Source organism: Thunnus thynnus, chromosome 1 (assembly GCF_963924715.1).
Source record: "Thunnus thynnus chromosome 1, fThuThy2.1, whole genome shotgun sequence".
In the NCBI taxonomy this organism is placed as follows: Eukaryota; Metazoa; Chordata; class Actinopteri; order Scombriformes; family Scombridae; genus Thunnus; species Thunnus thynnus.
This window is the reverse complement of record NC_089517.1, coordinates 31,213,071-31,235,866: the sequence shown is the minus strand read 5'-3', so window position 1 is coordinate 31,235,866 and position 22,796 is coordinate 31,213,071. Positions and strand designations below refer to the sequence as shown.

The following is a 22,796-nucleotide window of genomic DNA, read 5'->3' as shown; positions in this document are numbered from 1 at the left end:
TGGCTATAATATGTTTACCTGCATGTAACCTGCGCTTTAGCATTACAAATGCGTGGGTTATCTTTCCTAAGAGTTTACTTTTTTAAGACAGGTTTTCATGTGGGTGTAGCAATGTTTCTATAATTAGATTTACTTCATAAAATAGATCTATGGCAGTACTTCTTCGGTTGCTATACACAGTATTTGAAAGCCAAAAATGAGAGGTTATTGTTTGAAAATGCCATTCTGAAGTCGGCCAAGTGACTCCACAGTAAGCATTGCATGTGGCCATGTTCCACTGTCTAATATTTAAGGGATTAGATCAGTGTAAGTGAAACCTGGTGAGGAATTTTAAGTGTCTAGTCGTTGCACAATACATCCTCAGAGGGTAAAGACAAATCAGGATTCTGCTTACATTTTAGGCTCAAGTTGTAATTAAACCACCATGACTTTTATACTGGTATCAGAGGAAGTTCTGCATTTTCCAGTATATTCACAATCTGTGCTAATGACCAAAAGTCTGATGAAGCACCGGCAACCATTTGGGGCTTGTTCCACACTTACTAAGGTATTTACAAGTCATTAACAAATTGTAAAAGAGTCATTTAACGTTACTGGCAGACATTTTCCAAATACAACTGAGTGACTTCCAAAAGGTACTAAAGTGTAGAGTGCTTATGAAAACCACGTCTGTCACTGTGGATACTTAATCATTTAACAGCAGGATAATGATCACGTCAGACAAGGTATATATTTTTGCACATTTGCACTTTTCTGTGATTAAAAAAAAAAGACATTTCTTAACTCATATATGTCTGGATGTCCCACCTTGCGTGAGAAAACAGACCGACATGTGATGAGTAATTAGGAAGTTTGTTACTTGAGTTACAGGTGGCAAATTTCAACAACATCCTCAAGCCTAGAGAGAACTGTTGCGCAGCTTCTCCTGATTTTTCATTAACCACAGGAATTCTCAAACATTTCCAACTATCTATTGTGTCATAAAAAGCACAGAGATAGAGACACGAAGTTGCCTCCAGCTACAATATAGCATGACTCCTTCTACTTTAGTTAGATTGCCTTTGGGCTAATTTTGTCTTAATGATTGCCATGTATCTTAAAGTCCTCCAACACAACCACCCCGCCCCCTTTAAACAACCACCCCACACCCCCCCCCAACCCCACCCCACCCCGATTCTGGGAGCAATATCAAAACAAACATGAGCAGAGCAGCCTTGGGTAAGTGGGGGAGTAGAGTGTGTGTGAGGGGGAACAAGGGGGTTACAGAGGCAGCACTGTGCTGGAGCCCATTTTCTAAATTATCTTTATTCAGCATTTCTCTGAAACAGACCCCCTGACCCCCACTCTCTCTTCAGCGCTCCAAAGTGGGAGTGACCCTGGGATTTAGGAGGCTCTTGTCTCTCATAGGTACAATGTTCCATTCATGATAGCCATCGAGCCACAGTGAATGGCTGACCTGCTCTCTGTTTTTCAGTGCAGGGGTTGCTGGAGTCAAGGGCACCCGGTTCCTTCGGGTCTAGAACATAGAGACCTCTCTTTAAGTTTGACGTTGATGCCAATACGACTGGACTGCTGTCCCGTTAAAAGTATCAACACAGAGACAGAGAGAGAGAGAGAGAGGGGAGCCTGGAAGGGGAAAGGGCAATAAGTGGTGTTGTTGGCGCTGCAGCGAAATGGAGGCCAATTAAAGCCACAATGCCGTAGGTCGTGGTTAGGGAGAGGAGACTGGGGAGCGTCTTGGAGGATGGGGCAGTGGGTTGAGGTTTCCATTTTAGATTCTCCCTTTCTGGGTTGCATTACTGTAAGGATATTCAATGCACTTTTCGGGGGCAATATAAATTGGCGTACTCCCAGAAACAAGCAACAAAGCGAGCGCAGGGGTCAAAATTGCATCCAAAGTTTTCCTGGCAGCAACATGCTCATGTCATGATTAAAGCAATGAAGCTGAGCCAACACCATGGGCACTGTTAGGCAATTAGAACCCCCCCCCTTTTTTCCCCACAGCACCCAGTGGTTCCCCATCCTGTTACTCCAGGACTGAGGACCATGTTGCTTCTCTTTCCTAACCAGACAGTCTGGGAGTCATTTGCACCTGGCATGCCAGGTGAATGTGATTAACCACATGGTGGAGCAGAAAACAAACATTACGGAGTCCTGGTTAGATTTGAAAACCACTGGTTGAACCTAAGGCAACTAGAACCCCACTTTGTATTTCACTGCTTTTAGGAGAATCTGACGTGTTTTTCCCAAAGTTGATGATTTTTCCAGGATTTTATGCTTTTTTTAGTTTGTATTTTTAAAGGGTCTTCCAGTGATTTGGCATTACAATTCTATAAAGTTTGAAACCTTGAGAGAGACAGATTAGGAAAAGAATGATCCAAGTCAAAGCAGCAGCAGCTAAAATATTCAGATTTTAAATTTGGTATGTATTAACAATGGATCCTACATTTCCTATAATGTAACTCCATAGACGCACACTGACGGGTAAACTTGCTTTCTGTCTATAAATTTGCCAAGATGCATATATAACCCTGATGACATCATTATGACATCATCAGGGTTAAAGCATAAGGTTGAGTTGAACTCACCATGACTAGTAAACTGATCTTAATGTCTAAAATCAATGGAGTGCCCCTTTAAATCCAAACAGTTGTCATTATGTTGAATCTTTTTTTCAATGGTTATGGTGCTAATCCAATGCTCCACTTCAGGTTACTGGCATCAGTTCTGGCTAAATGTGATAAAGGCAGTAGTAAGAAGCGCAGCTACCACAGTACTGCAAGAAGAGCTGGGTCTATCATGCATAGCAGGGAAGCTGTGGGCAATACAAGGAAATAAGATAATATACTTTGTGTAATTCCCATAGTTTTCGAGATCTGGAGATTTTCAAATTCAGTTTTCATAGTTTCCCAAACTTCCATATGAATCATATAATTATCAAATGTCCTTACTTTCCCCTGCCTGCCTTCCTCTCTCCGCCCATTGTGGACATGAGCCAGCTGTTTCTGCAGAGCGGCCTTCCAGATGATGACGATGGCCAGGGACCAGCAGCGTAGCTCCCACGACGGCACATAAATCTTTCCATAGGTTCTGGACAAAGACGAGCGCTTGCCTTACGCCGTTGACAAAATGTCTGAAGAAGTTACAGACTAGATTGACTTCAGAGATTTTATTTTTTTACTGAGTGTTTCATTTAATAAATACAGTACATTATAAAATCACAGCTGTATAAACATTCCAATAAAAAATAAAACAACACAGCAGTGTGGAACTCTTTCCAGCAGACATATTTATACTTTTCTCCCTTGACTCCTATTTCAGGTATTTTCTCTAGTTGCCTTAAAATTAAAGCTCTCGGAATATTCAAGCACTTTACCTGTTTGAAATCAAAACAGTCTGCGAAGACCTACAACAGCGAGGATTATCAGCCTGCCACCGGCTGTTAAGCCTTTTACCGTTTCACAGAGGCCTAGTTATGAAGGCTTTGCTTGAGCGCCACAACTCACTGTATCCCTCAAATACTCGGCCAGTGCCAAACCTAAGAAAATGCAAGTCTAGTGTAAATAAGGCAGAGGCCGCACCTCTCCAGTTTTCCCCTCATAGTGGTGGAGAGGGCTCCATCAGTGGAGAGAGCATGGTGAGCCTGTGGTTGACCCACAGTAAAGGCAGTGGGGAAGGAGGGGTGAGGGAGTATCTGCATGTTTGCAGAAGCCTCAATATAATGTACTTAATACTACAGTTCAAAATTGCGGGAAACATCTTCACGTCACGGTTCCCATTTCAGTCTATTTTCATGTTTTCACAGTTTTTGGGTGTGCTGCAAATACTTTAGAATGTCCTGCGCTAAAACAAAATGCAAAAGTCTCGGTTTAACTCGTTTACCATGACAGTGTGGTATTGTCATACAAGCTGTCCAACATTTACATATCAATGGTGTGTCAGGAGGAGGGATTTGAGGCTAAGCAGTGCAACAACACAGTGTAAAGAGCAGGGAACTCATTTTCACATTTGCTGGTGTGCAAATCCAAAATTTCAAAAGCAACTCTTGAGTATTTTACCAGCCAATATTTTTTTTCCCCCTCAATCCTAATAAACACAAGTCGTCTACCTGCCAAATTATCTGATAGAAAAACTTTCCAGTAACAACCAAAACATTGGCCACATTTGGCTGGCAACAGTAGTTTCCCACCCGGACAGTGTGTTTAGTTGGTTAGGGTGAGGTGTGATGCAGGTTTGATTTGGCCCGGGCAGAAACCTGGTCAGGTGGAGGTTTGGCTCTGTGTACGAACAGACATGCTCTGTGGGGCGTTCCAGCTGGTTACCATGGTAGCCGTCGAGCTTACTGCAAACAGCAGGCTGAGAAGACAGAAATGATTGATGTTGGTTGGCTTTCAGTCTTTGAGGAATACAATTATAATATACTGTACGTAATGTATTAAATAATAAAGTTGAGACAACTCCATGGTATTTACATTTTTTGTCCATGTGATATTTCCCATGATACTTTTTAAAACCCAAAGAAGAGAACTTAATTATTTCAGTGATGTGAATATATGGACATAAATTCATATTTTAAAGAAATTCATATAAAAACGTAAACCTTCCTTATTTTGATGTACAACTTTTCCACCTTCCAACATAATAAACATTTCTTTATTGGCATCCTGCTAAGTCTTATCCAAAAGCATGCAGTATACATGGACTCCCCCCTTTGTTCACTGTGAGTTATTGCAATAATGAGGGTAAGAGAACAATTGTCAACTACCACTATACCTTAATCTTTCCTATGTTCCATTGATATATGCTCACCATAATAATATAAAATAGGGATGCAACTGTTGATTATTTTCTCTATTAATCGATTAGTCATTTGGGCTATAAAATGTCCGAAAATGGTGAAAAATGACGATCACTGTTTCCCAAACACTCTAATATGAAATACATATAAAAGAGAAGTGGGCCCTTAACTGACATTTGTTTATAGTTGTTGCTACATAAACTGAAACTTGCAGTATTTATACCATTTACAGTGCATGTAGAGTATGAGCATCACATGTTACCTGTCACAGAAATACTGCTGCCTAGAAATTTGAGCTCTTGCGCCCTCTTGCATTCAGGCCTGCTATGCTGATGATGCAGGTGATGTCAATTTAAGTCTGTGAGGGGTCAGTGCTTAGGGGGGGGGGGGTCATTTTGTAAGTAGGACACTGAAACACTGCCTGCAGCTTAATGCCTAAAATGTAAATTGTCTCAGAGTTACAGTGTCATGGTTCTTAGCAAAACTTGTTTTGGTGTAGTCTAAGGTCACCAGACAGACTTGGGCGTTTCTGCGACCCTCTTGTGCAGCTGCTGTTGGATCAGTGCCAGCTAGTATGGCTGACCGTGGTGTGGTTTTATTAAAATAACAGCAGCAGAATAGGAAACCACGTTCTTCATGAAACTCGAGCAGCCTCTAGAGTCAATGGTGCACTTCCCCCATCCCCGTTTTTTTTAATCCATAATTCTCCAGGAATTTCTCGCTGAGAACAGGATATTGTCTAGGCTTTAGGTATCCACTATCCATCTCGGAGCAGCGACCAGAAAATACTGGGAATTAAGAGTATGTGTATATAGGTTGCAGCAAGGTCATTTTAAGTATATTAAAATGTAACTTATATTAATAATACACAGCTTTTTATATGGTTTAGTAGTAAGAACATATAGTGTATAGTTAGGAAAGTTCCAATAAGTAAACGCAATTTAACATTAACAATACTGTTTTTTTATGTAAACATTACATTGTTTAGATTCAGTATAAATTGAATATACACTGATTCTTAAAATATATAAATGGCCAGTTGACATGTCTCTGTGTTAGGAGAGTTGCTCTTTGCTAGCACAGAGTTTCATTTTCACAAGGAAGGCTTTACAACAGGGCAGAGGACAGAGCGGCCCAAGGCTGCACTGAAATGAAATCAAAGAGCCAGACAGTCCTGCGGGGTGGCCAGCACAGCAAGAGAATGGCTCATATTTTACTAGTGGAAAAACCTTCACTGTGAAGACATTTCATTACAACTTAAGGCGGCCATTCCTAACTTAACTCGCCCCCCCCCCCCCCCCCAACAAAACCTCCATATAGTCACTTATCAGCACGGCTGCAAGGTTCTACAAAACACACTCTCATGACCAGAGGGACAGTTTATACAACACGGAGGGGAAACTCACAGCTTCTAACAGTGTCGGCAAGAGGCTCTCGATCCAGAGTCACATCCCTCTGAGTCTCCTGCATCTGAAAAATAAACACATACCAGTAATCATCCAAAACTAATAAGCAAACAACAAAAAAAAACAAGTACAGATAAATACAGATATAAGGACTGAAAGGTGATATAACTACCTTCATCATTATCATCATTAAAGTCTGTGTAAAGGAAAATCAGAGATTTATTTTTAAACACATTATACATGTTAGAAAATAATTTCTGAAAATATGTGAACTATGTAGCAGTGAATTGCGGAGTTACACCATTAAACTGTTTTTCACCATTTTTGTGTTCAGGATTTTGTGGGCAGGCCTGAAATCATGGCTCTATGACACACTGGAGCCATACATAGCATGACCGCTCCCCTAACAATATAAAAAAATAGTAGTTACCTGCATGTAACACCAGTTCTATCATGGATGTATAATAACTGGATACAGCGACACCGCTCAGCCTGACTTCCAATTTTTCCCAGAGGGTAGTGTAAAAGAGACGTCTGTAAAACTGTTGACAGGACACTTCAGACTGCAAACAAGGTCAATTGATTCTGTCTACTATGAACTTTTGATTCATGGAGGTTTGTAAAACTTTCCTCGAGCTGAGAAAAGCAATTTAAAATTCCTTGACGTCATCACAATGTAAAGTCTATGAGCTGAGCAGAAACTCACGGGTTTGGCCAGTGGGAGAAACACCACTGCGCACATTCAGTGGGCCACATACCCCCAGAAGTAAACCTGGAAGCTAGAAACTGTTTTGGCCTATGTGTCAGGCAAGCAACTCTTATTGGACTGAATAGGGACCATCTTAGGGTCAAGTATCCAGATCTTATAATACATCCATGACTTCTATGAGTACGTGCAGAGCACTCTAACTACAGCCTAGAGTTTGCTAACTAGGGTAGTTTTAAAAACTTTCATCGGAGACAACTGGGATTCATGGATAATCCACTGTTACTGGTGAATGAGGCCATTTTCGGTCAATGGTAGCGCTCATGGAGTTATTTCAAACCCAGCTGAAGCGTCCCTTGACGAGTAGAATCAGTGTTAAAGCAGCACCGGCTTCAGCTTCAGCACCGGCTGTTCGGATGGGAGGTCCCCAGCCAGAGGGAGAGCATTTGCTGGGCAGCACTTCACCCTTCACACTTTTTAATTGTGTATTTTTTATAAGGGAGTTCGGCATCAGCAAGGCTGTTCAGTTCGGTCATGCATTCAGCACCTTCAGCAGACATGCCACCAGTGTTTCAGAGCAGAGAACACCGCTTATTTTTTCATGATTTTGAAATCAAATTTTATATTCTTGGCATTTTTTTCTATCATTCAAATTTGGCTGGGTGGTTAATTCAACATTTTTCTGTGTGGTCAGAACACATATTTATTATTGCTTTACACAGACTTTAATGTTTTAAGTTCTACCCAAAGAGAAGTCTTAAGTTTTAGAAATAAAATATATTCTGTGTTCTCAATGGCAAATTTACTCATGCAGACAGAAGATGTGTATCCTTCAGCTGAATACTTGAAAGGAATGCATGCTTACCTTGATATGCTTTTTGAGGTATTCAGCTCTGGACATGAGGCTTTTAATCTGGTGATAGAAATAAAATTCCTATGAACTGATTTAATTACAATTTACACTTTCAATGCATGTGTTTCCTCCTGTTTTCATATGTATTAGCAATATGTTTTCTCCTCATGTTTTGACAACATAAGTACCAATAAAGGTTCTTGAACTGATGTGAAGTGGGATGATTATATTTAGTTTTTATTTTAAACAAAACTAGACATTTAAAATGGTGAATATGATTGTTTTAGAAACATATTCATACAGAATACAAAAATCTGATTTTAAAAATGTTTGCATCACAAACACTTTGTAGTTTAACAGTATACCGGTATTGATATTCGTTTTACTTTCAGAAGCTCTGGTATATAATCATGAAGTGATTAACATTCTCCAAATTTATCTCTTTAACTTTCAATTACCAGGTGCATTTTCTGGGCTGCGCATGTTTACAGTAAAATGCGGTGAATGGTGTCATCTCTGGTGATCTACTTCTTGCTCTTTCTGTTTTTTGTTTTTATTTTGAAGGGGCCAATTTTACACATGAAGATTAGTTCACTAGTCATCACTAGTACTATTCAGTCTGTGAAAACAGCTGTATGATATCTTCTGTGCCCCTGGAGGGAGCTTTGTCAACTCTGAGAAAACGATTCAAGTGACAGCTAGGGTTTGGAGACTACAAATTTATAACCCTGTATTTCAAACTGAGGACGTCAAGTTTGACGTGTGTATATACCAGACCTCCAACTTTATGGAAGTGCAATGCTAAGAGAAGCCCTTTAAGAAAACATTTCATATGGTAGACATGTGCAAGTACTAACTTCTGTCATCATATGCTTGAGGGTACTCTTTAATGTGGTAATCAGTCCTCTAAGGATCATCAAGGTTCTTGGCTGCACCTCATACCTGGTTGAGTTACTACTATTAACAGGATAAAGCGAGGGTATTACAGCAGTAACATTTGTGGGGTCATAATGAGACCTAAACTGATGGCTTCTATAATGTCCCTTAAAAACACCAATCTGTTGCGGTAAATAATGATTGTGACCACAGGTTTTTAGTATCCCGCCCTGACCCCAACCTTACGTAGCCACAGTGCTTTAATCACAATCCCTTTAATCACTGAGTACAATCAATGTGGAAGAAATCTGCACGGGTGAGGATGGTACATGTGACATATTGATAACTTGTTGACGTGAGTTTTACTGTACGTGTATGGAAACACAGGCCACAGGACAACAGGACCTACATCTGTTTAGCCATGATACTACATCAATATACACTGGACAGATCCCATATGAGAAGTCAGGATATAGAATTACAGCTTTTGAAAGGCTAAAGTGTGCTCTACAGTAGATATGAACGCACATGGAGGCCAGTCATGGCAGCATGTGCCTCTTTTGGGTTCTCACATACACACATGCTTTCCATCTAATCCCCCACCCCTGCCTCCCTAATGCTGCGTTAGATTATTACAGCCGCATCTGAATTTACTTAAGACAAGCACCCATAAAACTTCAAATAGGGAGGTCTATGAGGCCCACTCGAACCCGCTTCCCCCCGTTTGGGTTGTGAAATACTGTTGTCTGTTGTTGGCTCAGTTGCTGACTAAACAATGCACAAAAACAAAAGCGCTCTGAGTATTAATGGCAGACCTGCACAAAAGCCTTTGCATGTGTTTGTCGAACTACAATATCAATGCTAGTATTCAGGGTCTTGATTCTTTAAAGTTACAGCCAGCAAATTTACTGGACCATCAAAATTTAGGGTTTATTCCAGTACGTTCGGGTTGGTGCCTAAAAGGATGTATGTCGCCTACAGGAAACATCTGATTAGTGCAATAAAAGGAGAACTACTTCAATTTATTTTATACATTGATTTGAACACAAAAAACATTTTGCTGTCAAAACCAAAAATGTGTTTTGTAATGGGGATTGCATACTAGTTTTTTCTCTGAAGCTACATGTGTCTGTTAACTTCAATAACAACTTTAATTCAACTAAGACAACTCTGTTAATGACAATGGCAATTAAAGTTGCAAACAGCCTATTTACACATCTAACAGACACATAGCAGCATCTGCATTTTTTTCTTTCTGCATTTACATTTCTGGCTCCGTGATGAATGATCAATATTCACTCTCCTTCTAGATCTGTTTTTAGTCTTAAACAACTCCAGAGAGAAATATCTGACTGCCAAATGTTCCACTATTACACTCTTTGTTCAGCAGCTAGTCGCTGATTTTGTTTGTCATCCGTTTAGTTCCAGGCAGGTAGCGTACAGTTGGTTTATCAGAGCTTGTTTGCTGAAAAAGCTGCGTGCTGGGTCCAAAAACTACGTTGATAAGAGCAAACCAGAACAGTTAAGTTGGGGGTCGACAAACCAAAACAATGAGCTAAAAGACATAAAAGCTCCATAGAGTTGAGGGGAACTGCAGAGTCTCACATGTGACTCCTTTAACATACAAGTCAAGTGATCCATCGTTGGTATAAAACATGTATTATAGCCGCTTTAAGTATCCAATTATAAAGTGGACAGTGATCTATGTGTATGAAAAAGTAATATAGATGATGGATTACGTTATGTGGGTTTCACCACACAAAACATGCACATGTGACTATAGGAAGGAGGCTCATGGGACACGTGATTGAGCGATTAGGTGATCAGCCGGGGGCTCGATGGAGGTGACATATATAGTCGCTTCTACCATGAGCAGTCAACCAGAAGTCCCACCGAGCCGACTTACCTCGCTGTGGAGCAGCTCCCTCCTGCGGCCCTGGGGCTCGGCTGGTTCACCGAGAGAGAGAGAGAGAGAGAGAGAGAGAGAGAGAGAGAGAGAGAGAGAGAGAGAGAGAGAGAGAGAGAGAGAGAGAGAGAAAAGATACAGAGAATAATGAGTAGAGGAAGGGAAGAGAGAGAGTCCGCTACCTAATCACTTTGTTTGTTCAAGAAGAGGTCAACTACTAGATTGGATTTCGCTAGTGTGTAGACTGTTCTAATGTAGGCCAGTGTTTTCACAGTCAGTCATCCTGGAGGGGGAGAGTGACAGCGAGTGCCGAGAGAGGGGAGGAGGAGGAGGAGGAGGAGGAGGAGGAGGAGGGCTCTCTGGTGGCGAGGCATGTTGGGAAGCTGTGCAACAAAGAGCTCTTAGCCAAACAAAGAACCAATGTTTTCTCCCCACATCGAGGCTCCCAGGCACTGTTGAGAGAGGCTGGCTAGGATGGCATGAGATTGGTTGGACCAGTATATCATATGTTACGGATCCACTGACAAGATGATGGTTCTGTGTAACGCATCCAATAAAAACTTGCATATCCATTTAATTGCTCAGCTGTGTTTTTGTTAAGTATTTCTTCAGCCACAGGTCAAAACCTTACAAAGACTCCTGGTGCAGCGTAGGGTCAATGTGGTCAGTCATCCACCATAAAGAGCTGCTAAACCACCTAAAAGAGGCGTTTAGGTTTCGCTCTGATGAATAAAGATTCAATCAGAAATGAAGAGAGAAACACTGAATATTTGTAATTTTTTTTTTAAAAGAAGAAACCAGCTAAAACTAAAAGCACTCTATTTTAAAAGTATCAGTTTTTCAAACTCGAACACTAGATAGCACTGGCTGGATTAGAGCTCTCGTCTATTAGAGAGACAATAGTTTTATTTTGTTTCCAGAGTGTGTGTAATAACACAAAGAAGTAAAGTGTGCTGTCTGAATGGGAAGCAGATGGCAGGGTTCTCATACCACACACAGGGCGCTGGCACCGGGTCTCATCCCGGCTCAAAGCCACATCTGGATCACTCTATCCCACCTCTTCCATTAGGCTGATCTCCCAGATGAGCTCATGAGCCCGGCCTAATGGAACGCCAGGCCACAGACGGAGTTACTGGAGTCTCTTCTGTAGTTCCTCTGTCTGTTTGTCTGTCGCTTATTAAGTGTCCCTCTCTCTGACAGTTTGTCTTTCACTCTTTCGAAATCACTTTATCCGAGTTATTTTCCATCTCACTGAGACTTTCTGAGAGTGTTTTAATATTCATCTCTCTCCAAGATTCTCTCTGACTGTTAAGAGTCTGTGTCTCTCTTTCGAGTCAAGTATAGTTATACTGTATCTATAATGTCTCTCCCTCCTGAAGTTTTTCATTTTCTCTATCGAGCAATTTCTGGACGTGTCTCAGTTTCTGGCTCTACTCTCAACTTTTAATGAATTTCTCTCCTGGTCTGTTCGTTTGTACGCACTCTCTACATCACTTTATGTGGCTTTACACCCATCTGTCTTTCAAAAAGAAGTTTCTTCAAAGTATCTGTTACTCCGTTTCTTTAATAACAAATGTGTGCACACACACACACACACACACACAGCCGCTACCATCTGAGGTATGCGGTACTATAAAATGGTTTCAAATTTCTTCCTCATTTACAATCTACTGCCAAGGTGCCCTTGAGCAAAGGACAGAGCAGGATAACTGTATAAAGGATAATTGTATATATTCCGTTTTGCATGGAAAGAAAGGAGTTTGTCTACCTGCTAGTGCCAACAGGAGTTCTCCTAAGCACTGTTGGTACACATCCAGGGCCTCGTGATCATCCAGTCCGCTCTCCTCCTGTAATGGAAGGTTGACAGCAAGGAAACACATTGTTTTACATCTGAATACCACAACACTTGAGCCATTCTGGGACTTGCATAATTACACTCATTTATTATACTAAATCTGTTAGCATTGCAATATTTGTTAATCAATGCTTGTTCACTCTTAAAATGTTTTGTCTGTTAACAGCACAAAGGCCACAAATATGTTAAAGTTTGCATGACTAACATGACGTCAGACAAGCAAAACCGCAAAATAAATGTTTTTGGTTCACCAATGATCATAACAGTTGTGGTTTGGAAAGTGATCTATTTAAGAGCGGTGGGTAAGTATCCTGCTAGTTTTGTTGTTTTGTTCACCCAGCCTTTGTGTGTCTCCCTGTCACAGCAGCTTCCAGCAGCAGCCCGATCTAACCTTAGCAATGGCAGTAGAGGCTATCTCCAGAGCAGCCAGCAGTCGTGGTTGGTCTCGAGACATTTCTGTAGTAGAAGGAAAAGGAGAGGACTACTTTGAGGACTACTGTATCAATCTATATGCACAATAAACATTGAAAATATGCAGAACTGTGTGATAGACGTCTCCCTAGCAGTATCTTAAAATTCCAGCGTTACGGACCTGAGATACACTGATTTTTTTAAGATGTCATTATATGTGACAGGATAGTTGAGCACATCTGTATCACACCCAGGGCAGCCACTTTGACCCTCACCTCTAGGGCAGGAGAAAAAAGGGGTTTTATTAACCCTCTGTGGCATGAATTTTTATTTCTTGGGGAAACTTTTTGTTTTTTTAATTAAATTTGTCCCCCCCAGCCTACCAGATATCAGCTCGCAACAATGTGCTGAAACACTGAGGATACTGAAACACAAAGGTTTTCTATAATACAAATGATAAGTGGAATGAAGGGAAACAACAAGCATTTAAACAAACATCAGCCAAAAATGGTTTCAATGAATCATAATATGAAACTTTAATGTCAAAACATCAAACAAACGTGAGTGTGTGTGGAGGCGTTAGCCTGTGTGTGTCAGTATTTGTGAAAGGGTGTGTGTTGCCATCGTGGCTGTATCATGGGCTGTTTCCCTACCGAGGTAAGTGTGGAACATCATCCTCTGATGCATCATCAACATCTTCATCCACAGACTCAGTGTCATTATCAACACATGCACAGTACGCATGTGCGCGCACACACACACACACACACTTTGCTCGGGGCAGCTGTGGCTCAGGAGGAAGAGTGGGTCATCCACTAATCAGAGGGGTTTTCCGCCTCCTGTCCGCATGTCGAAGTGTCCCTGGGCAAAATATTGAACCCCAAATTGCTCCTGATGGTTGCGCCAGTGCCCTGCGTGGTAGCTTGCCACCTTGTGTGAGTGTGTGTGTGTGAATGGGTAAGTGAGCAGCAGAAACATTGTAAAGCACTTCAGATACAAGTGCTATATAAGCAGCCATTTACCATTTACCATTATTCTACTGCCTGACCCCTGACCTCCTAACTGTGTCTAAAACCTAATTCTGGGATCCACTTAGTAGATAGTAAAGTAACTGACTATGGTGATAAATATGTATCCCAGCACATCTTCATGCATGATATTGTCCTAACAAGAGTGGTCTAAATGTACAATGTTTCCCTGAGGCAATGAATGAAAACTGTTTTAGTATGTAAATAAAAACAAACAATCACATATACTTCTTTACATACTCATGCATGCATGCATATATATATATATATATATATATATATATATATATATATATATATATATATATATATATATATATATATATATATATATATATATATTTATATATATTTATATTTATTTATTTATTTTTTATTTTTTTATTTTTAAATATAAAGTTATTTGAATTTAAACATGTTAAAAAGTGAGTGTGCCAACAATTGATGAGTGATCATATCAATTGCTGGCACTGTGTCACATGTGACTTTGCGTCCTGAAAGGACTGCTCCAGCCCCAGACAAAAGGTGTAACCTACTTCAACCTCTCATGTCAATGGACACAGACATTTCTTGTAATATCTTTTTTTTTTTTTTTAATTAAAAAAATGTATAGGGACGGTGTGAGTTCCAAAAATGTGGTTTGTTGACTGAGGGCAACACCATGCCATAGAGGGTTAAAGAATAGCATAATTAGTGTTTATTACTAGTAACTTATAAACATTTACACATCTACAATATTCAAGGCAGAAATATCTGCCTTCTTGTATACAGTGTTTTTATTCATATGCAACTTCACATATGGTATGCACCTATACCAGGGATAATGGTTATGGGGGAACAAATCTACTGAATCCTGATTATATGAAGAAACTTCTCAGTGTTTTATGTCAGAACAAAATCCATTAAAATTACAGATTTCTGACTTTGTGAAGCATAAACATAAGGATCACACAAAAAGGTGTCTTTTCATATTTAATGTGTGTTGCTGTGTAGTGTTAGAGGTGATGTTTCATGATCTGATTCATGAAACACTGAATTTTACTCTTGACAGTGATATTAAAAAATAAATACACTGACAATGACACATTGTCAAGTTGTCCTGTCATACAGCTCCTGACCAGAGAGGCCTAATGCCTGCATACAGTGGCCCTACCTCTACACTGAGCTGTGTTTTTTACCTCGGAGGACATCCCTGGAGGTCCGGGCCTCCTCAAAGCTCAGTCTGTTGTCTGAGGCCACCAGGGCTTTCAGTTCCTCGGCTCTGGACACATACTGGCTGACCTGCGGGAAGTCCTCTTACATTGACTCAACTTAATCATGTCAACCACGCCATATGTTCTACTTGCACACCATATGGTATTCATAGAGAATTCATACCAAGTGAAAGCCACTGGAGTTTAAAAAAAAACCCAATTGAAAATAGAGAGCAATCCAAATGTGAATGGAGGGAGTGTTTTCAGGCCTACCTTCTGCCTGAGGGCATCTTTACGTTGTCGGTCTGTCTCGTCTGGGGAGGGCAGAGAGAAGACATGTTTTGGTTTTACATTTAGTGAGTTTACTTTGCCGGTTTATTGTGGTGGAACAAAGGCGCTGCATTGTTGAAGGGCTTAAGCCACAGACAGGATATGAGAGTGGTTGTTGCTCTTACAGTGAATGGCGGGGACAAAGTGCTCAAGGGCACTGCAGTAAAGAGACAGAGCGGCGGTCCTCTCCCCTTCCTGGTCCTTCTGAACGGCCTGCAGGACCAGCGCTTTCTGATAAGAGGAAACAGGAACTGGCATCACTAAATGCTGACCTACTGCAACTCTTCATTGCTTATGCATGCGTGCAGAGTCATATGTGAACGCACATGTGAAGCAGGCTAACCCTAACCCTAACCCGACAAGCACATGTGTACATATGCTCAGTCAATCACACACGCATTATTCATGGACACCTAGAGTAGAAACACACATGCCAGAACATATTCCCCCCTTTCTTCTTATTCTCTTACCGCTTTCCCTAGGCTCTCTACACTTGGCATGTGCTCCATATCCACAAAAGGGTGGGTGAAAAACTCTGCAAAGGTGATCCGGGCATCTGGATTTCTCTCCAGCAGCCGCAACAGAAGGTCCCTGCAGTCCTTGGATACCCTGGCCCCTGGAGGGAGCTGGTGCACAAAACACGGCCTTATTATGTTGCACTCAATCCACAGGACAATCCAGCGGAAAGGACAGCAGATTGTTGCCAAAGACCTTCTAGTCTCACATCACTACTTTTTATCAAAAGATGACCTTAAAACTCTGTACGTGAATCCCTGGGTAATTGACCACATGCTAATGCGATCCATTAGTTTGACACAAGAATGCCAGTGTTTTGAAAGCCTTCCATCATTTAAAGCACAGTTACCTCCTTTAATTAATACAATGGTAATAAAAATGTGGTTTGTGTATGCAGCAGGCAAATCAGGACACAATTATTTTAATTGCTATCAATCAGTTATTATTTCTCTCTGACATATTAAAAACAAGTACCTAGAAACTCTTGTTCGACATATGTAAACATCCAATCATAAAAATATTTGCATGTTGCGTTTCTCAATAAGTCATTATTGAACAAGTCCTTGTTTCAGCTGAGTGCCTCCTCTGCCAGTCCTCCTTGAGTAGCCAAAGAGTATAGTATACTGGGTATATTGTGAAAGTATGCCATCTAGTGGTTTAATAGTTAATATTCACAAATGAAGCGGGGAAAATCTCCAATTCATGCTTTGGCTTTGGTAACAGGGCTGCACTGATACTTCCTGGGAAAATTACTGGGTAGCTCATTATGCTCTTCCACAGGTTTTCACTATTCATATAAGACATTTGTCATTTGCACAACACGTGCGTGCACTAAAATATGTAGCACAATGTGGCTCTGTTTTAGAGCACCAGTGCAAGCAGTGACTCATTCACATTTTTAACAGGATAGCTGACCGTCTCAGTCCAGCACATTCACTAATGAGGAACTCAGTTATTGCTTAATACTTACCTCAATAGGTTGGTTACTCCGGATCTTTTCCTCCAATTCAGCGTATGACTTTGATGCGAACGGTGCTCGCCCAAACATTGCCTCTATATGCATTCAAAGAATGTTGAGTAGATTATTACAAATTGATAATCTGCAGTTAGTACAGAGTGCTTAACAATGAAAACAAAGTCTAAGATGTGCTGTCAGATGGGACATATGTGATGGATCAAATTCCTGTAATCCATCTCATCTCTCCATTTTTCTAAAAGGTTATTAACACTACTGACATTAGCAATTTGTGTAAGATAAACTCACTGCATCATCTTCCCCCAACCCGTTAAATTTACTGAATCTTTGGACTGTTTTAAGCTGCTTCTAAAAACTCATCTTTACAGGCTTTTTATAAATCTCCATCCCTGTCATATGTTTTAGTTTGTTTTAGTTTGGTCTGTTTCTATTTGTGCTGTGTTGTATGTTTTTGTTCGTTCTGTTTTGTTCTGTTTCTCATTGTGCTGCGGTTTATATTGTAATTTAATTTTCTTTATTTATTTATTCGTTTACATTTTTCGCATATGTGTGAGAGGCACTTTGTAACTGTGTGTTTTAAAAAGTGCCGCATAAATAAAACTTTACTTACATCAGTAAACTCACATATCAAAAAAAACAAAAACAGGTGTCTTCAAAAATAAATAAACCTATTACGGTTTATGAATTGTTTTTTATTATTCTTATTATAACTGTTGTTATGATTGGTATTCTTATTATCAATTTCTTTTACATTGATCACATCCATATTGCTTTGAACTATGGGTATCTTATAAGTGAAGTCTAGTGAAGTCTGCACCCAAAGTGAACTCTCTTGCAGACTTGATAAATTGTGGATTTGGACAGTTCTCAGGCGGATTTCAGGGGAATGCACCTGTTAAGTCCATGAGTCTGCAAGTTTAGGGGAAGTCCAGACATTTGGATCAAGCCTAGCAGATCACCTGAAGCATTGTGTAATTCATGTTAATGGTATTCCACATTCAAAAGAAAGTGAACACAAAGTACTCACCGTAGAGAATGACTCCTACTGACCAGAGATCCACCCTGGAGTCATACTGCCGTCGGCACACCATCTCAGGAGCCATGTAAAGAGGAGAGCCTCTCAGGACACTCTGCTCATCCCATGGTGACATGTACTGGGCAAAGCCAAAATCTGACAGGAAATCAAAACAATCATAACAAATCATAACACATGGGGGCTCGTCCATTATGGTTAGTTAAAAAGTTTGTTTTGTGCCTCAGGGGGCATAGCGTGACTGCACAGCTGATGAGATGATTTGGTCCAGCTGCATGCTGGCTTTTGGGCTGTGTGTTCTGTGGCCAGGGCTAATTTGGTCTTTGGTTTTGCTTTGTTTTCTGATTTTTGGGAGATACACCATGTGTTCTTTGGAAGTGCTGGTTTCTGACCCGGTGTCGGATTGTCATGTGCCATTCAGAAGATAAATGTTACTGTCCTGATATGCTGTATACAAAGAGTTCCCTGTTAAGCTGTGATGGCGTTTCCCCTTAGGTTGCATCCATTTGTTTCATTTGTAGTGTTGTGGCGACGTGGTTAGTGTCAGTTGTTTTTGGACAACTGTCTTGGAGGTATATCCGTGTGATTTTGTGGGGTTGTCTGCTTGCAGATCACTTTACAAGTCCACTGTTTTTCAGTGCGTAAATACCTGCTGCAAGCTGCAAGAAGACCAGGGGTGAGTTGTTAGTACGTTTTGGTAATCAGGAAATTCTCTGGTCAGGGTGGTCATTTGCCCAAGTATGTGTCTGGCAGTGAACACATTACTATCTGTATCGGTAATTTGTAATTATGGTTTCCTTGTCGCTTTTTTTGAGGAGCTTATGGTGGTGTTTGTAAATAGCTGTAAAAAGGAGCAGTTGGTGCAAACAGCTGACCATTATGGCATTAGTGTTACAGAGAAGAAACGTAAGGAAGAGATTAGAAATGAGGTTTTGACCATGCAGTTTGAGCAGAAGAAGTTACAGTTAAAAGTGGACATGGTGAACAAGGAGAAGCAGCTTCAGTTGGAGAGATTGGAAAAGCAAGTTGAGATGGAGAAAATTTGGCAGAGCACTGAAAGAATGAAAATGGGGTTAGAACAGTCCAAATTGCAGTTAATCAGAGAGGGCAAGCTTTCTCTGGGGGGGTTTAGTACAGAGGATTCTGCTTCTGTTGGCTCTGCACTGGGTGGTATTGATGTTGTGGCTAATTTGCCTTTGGTGCCGAATTCAAAGAGTAAGTCCCTGATAGTTTTTCCACTCTCTTTGAACGTGTTGCTGATGCAAAAAAATGGCCAGATTGGGACAGAATGCTTATGCTTTAGTATGTGTATGTGCTGAGGATGATTTGGATTATGATACGGTGAAGTCAGCTGTATTAAAAGTGTACGATCCCTGGTCCCTGAAGCCTATTGCCAGAAGTTTAGAAATTGGGTAAAGAGTGATAAGCAAACTGCTGATTGCAGCTCTCTGCTCTCCCCTCCAGTTACCCATTTTGGTTCAGTTAGTTGCCTTAGTTTTGTTATACTTTGCTTTTATGCACTGTACAACACCCACATCTAATCACTCATGCACATTACACAACTGATTATACTGACATCCACACTGCATATTGTAAATATTTAATTAATTTGTTTATAAATTACCTTTTGTTAAACTTTGGCATGGTGTGTCTCTTTTGTCTCTCTTGACCCAGGTCACGACACATGTAAATCAGCGTGTGTTTAATTGCTGGTGTGAGGGTGCATGAGATTACCTGCCAGTTTTAGAACAGAACCGCTGAGCAGGATATTCTGCGGTTTCAAGTCCAAGTGTGAGATGTTTCGGTCATGAAGAAACTGGAGGGCACAGGCTGTTTGTGCAGACACAAACCGGTATATACATACAAAATAAGAAAAAATAATTAAAAAAGAAAAATCATAATGTAATACATTTTCTGTACTTTTCCCAGACATAGGTAGCTACCTTGACTGTAACTTCCTCAAACGGTGGGTTTGTACCAATTTTTCCAAATAATTCACAGGTGTACATAGCTGAAAAAGTGTCAAAATTCACAAAATAAATACTAAATAAAGAGAAAAAAATGTATGCAAAGAAGTTGTTGACATGTAACCAAAGCTGGCATGGTGATTTTTTTTTTTAAAAGATTGGCCACAAAACCTGGAGGTACATTGCACAAACATGTCTACCATATGACTACCGTTCCTAAAGTTTGGTCTGTTGTAAATCCTTGTTTTGTTTTGAAGAGTATCAATGTAAAAGTCAACAAGAAGATATTTGAAAACAGGCTTTAACCAGGTCTGGCAATAACTCACCTATCTGCTGCAGGAAACGCTGGGCCACTTTCTCAGGTAAGATCCTGCGACTGCGGATGAAGCGGGAAAGATCTCCTCCAGAACACCATTCCAGGATCAGATAAATGTTTTCAGTATCCCACTGATGAAGGACACAAGGAGAAGAGATTAAATCAGACACACACACAAAAAAAGATTCAAATTGGATACTGTTGTTTTGTTCCAAAACTTTCCCTACTGGATGAGTAGAAGTTTCCTGCTGTGCACCCTATATAATGGCCCTAATTCAACACCTGGCAGTCACGGTTTGGTGCTCACCACTGTTTAAAAATACAGGGCATAGTTTCATCATATCCCGTGGCCTAGAAAAATCTATTTTGTTAAATACTTAATCACATCCCTAATATAAGCTACAACTGATCTAAAAGCTATAGATGAGCTTACCAGAAAGTCTTTTAGCTGGACTATATGAGGGTGACGTACAGTCTTGAGGATTTCAATCTCTGTGAGCAGGTTCTCTGTAGACGCCTTGTTTAGAGTCTTCTTCCCAACCACCTTCACCGCCACCACCTCTCGACTGTCCCCCTACAACATCACAGAGAGGAACTTGATTTCATCTTTTACTTTCACTTTTGACTACAAAACTATAATAAGGAAAAACAGTGTCTGTCTGTGCAAATATGCTCAATGTGGCAAAGCAAAAGACAAAATTGTGAGAGCAGAAAGCACTTTTAGTAATGACTAATCACTTTCACATTCATTGAAATATCATAGTTTATTAAGTAAAGTGAGAAAAGTCCAGTAAAGTACCAGGAACTTCACTACTCAGCACCTTTAATGAATAGAAACATGAAACATGACAGTTATTTTTTGACTTATGTGATGTTTCTGCCTTCAGCTCCACAATCTCACCTTCCTGTAGGCTTTGTAGACTGTAGCATAGGTACCACTGCCCAGCCGCTCTGTGAGGATGAAGTCAGCCAGTTTTGGAGGGGCAAAGCTGGAGGACGAAGCCATGCTGACAACAGCATCAAAATTTCCCAAGCAGGTCTGGGCTGCAATGTATCAACAATCTGCAATTGATTTCAAGTAAATAGCCTGATGTTCGTCTTTCCACAGTGAGGTCAGAGGTCAGGTTCAGCTGCAGAACGATAATGTTAACCTTGGTCCAGGTAGTACAGTAAGGACAGTAAGGATTCATTATCTTACACAAGAACACTTTAACAGAGGTGGTGGTCTATCAGATCATTCTTCTATTACACTGTTCAAATTAAACAAACGCGTCAATTATTTCCATTTACTTTAAATAACACCAGTGTGTCTGTCTGTCACTTACAGTTTTACTGTCATACTTTTTGATAAACGACACACACAAGCGTAGCTACACACCTTGTCGAATTTTTGGATCTTAACGAAGCGGTTTATTGTACAACAGTGACAGCTTTTGATGAGGAGAAAACGTCAGAATACAGAGCGAACAAATTAACAAGCTAACTGAATTAGTTTGTTCTTACTGTCGGTGCGTCCTGAACACACGCCGAATTTCACACAGGCTCTTAAAAGGTACGTGATGTGACAAGCATTTGCCTTCCTCGTAAGCAGGGAAATTGTGAACCGAAAGTTTACTGAACTGAATGTGGTTTACCGCAGTTGCGTGGGCTAGTCATTTAAGTTAGCTAGCTAAAGTAGAGAGTTAGCTGGTATGTAAACAACCACTGTAGATGTTCATTTGTCGTTCGCCAAGAATAAAGCTGAAGTAGTTACATTGTTCTGCGTTCATTAAAAAAATAGATATGGAAACTGCTGACTTACCTGTAAACTAACAAATCCACAGCACATACATGAAATCCACTGCACATGAATAACGAGTGGATGATTAATTACATTGCTGCTGACCGCCCACTTCACTGCAGGTGATCCTCCTCCTTCTCCTCCTCCTCCTCCTCCTCGTCATCGTCGTCGTCTTCTTCTTCTTCTCGGTTTACTGGCGTATCACAAACAACTTTGTGGTGCATACCGCCACCTACTGTGCAAGAGTGTGTAGCATCGTGTCATTTTACCCTATTTCTTCACTTCTGCCCACTAACCATGTGTCTCTTAATAAAGTAAAGAGTGCCTTCCTGGCTACTTTTACCCCCTCTTCCTCTCTTTTTGTCCCCAGTATCCCCATCAGATCCCACTCCCGCCCAGAACACGGTATTTTTTTCCAAGGATGGCGAAGTCATGACCCTCCCTACTCTGCCTCTGATTGGCTTACCCTGATATTATTTCCCTAACCCTAACCAATCTCTCTCCTGATGCCTAAAACCTAACCAACCCAGCCAACGACGGTAACGAGTACTAGCCAATCAAAGGCAGAGTAGGGCGGGTCATGACTTCGCCGTCCTAGGAAAAGTTGAGAAGGGTCCATGGCTGTATAGGTCTAGCTGCAGTCTTGCAGACTCACCCTAACCCTACACGACACACCCACTTTACTACACGACACCCTCCCCTGACCCTACTAACGTTTTAACCCAAACTTAACTATGCCCCTCCTCATACTTGTAGTAAAGTGGGTGTGTCGTTTAGATATTTGCACGTTCGTGCTGCGGCTGCAGTTGAATATACTTGGAAAAATTTAGCGTCCTGCGTTGCAGC

At 40.8% G+C, this 22,796-nt stretch overlaps 1 protein-coding gene across 2 annotated transcripts; it reads right to left on the bottom strand.

The window, feature by feature from the left end:
• Window positions 1-3,154: 3,154 nt before the first annotated feature.
• On the bottom strand, window positions 3,155-22,301 carry ulk3 (unc-51 like kinase 3). 2 transcript variants are annotated; one of them, XM_067595496.1, is made up of 17 exons: window positions 21,972-22,301; window positions 21,072-21,214; window positions 20,604-20,744; window positions 20,181-20,301; window positions 19,622-19,717; window positions 17,882-18,025; window positions 16,849-16,931; window positions 15,833-15,988; window positions 15,488-15,593; window positions 15,306-15,346; window positions 15,018-15,120; window positions 12,792-12,856; window positions 12,314-12,392; window positions 10,546-10,586; window positions 7,776-7,823; window positions 6,205-6,268; window positions 3,155-4,356 (listed from the first exon to the last, which is right to left on the bottom strand). In XM_067595496.1, the coding sequence occupies exons 2-17, from the start codon at window positions 21,174-21,176 to the stop codon at window positions 4,340-4,342; spliced, it is 1,410 nt and encodes a 469-aa protein (XP_067451597.1). In that variant the 5' UTR covers window positions 21,177-21,214; window positions 21,972-22,301; the 3' UTR covers window positions 3,155-4,339. The 2 variants fall into 2 exon arrangements, with proteins under 2 accessions (XP_067451597.1, XP_067451604.1); XM_067595503.1 differs by lacking the exon at window positions 21,972-22,301 and adding an exon at window positions 21,674-21,895.
• Window positions 22,302-22,796: the final 495 nt, after the last annotated feature.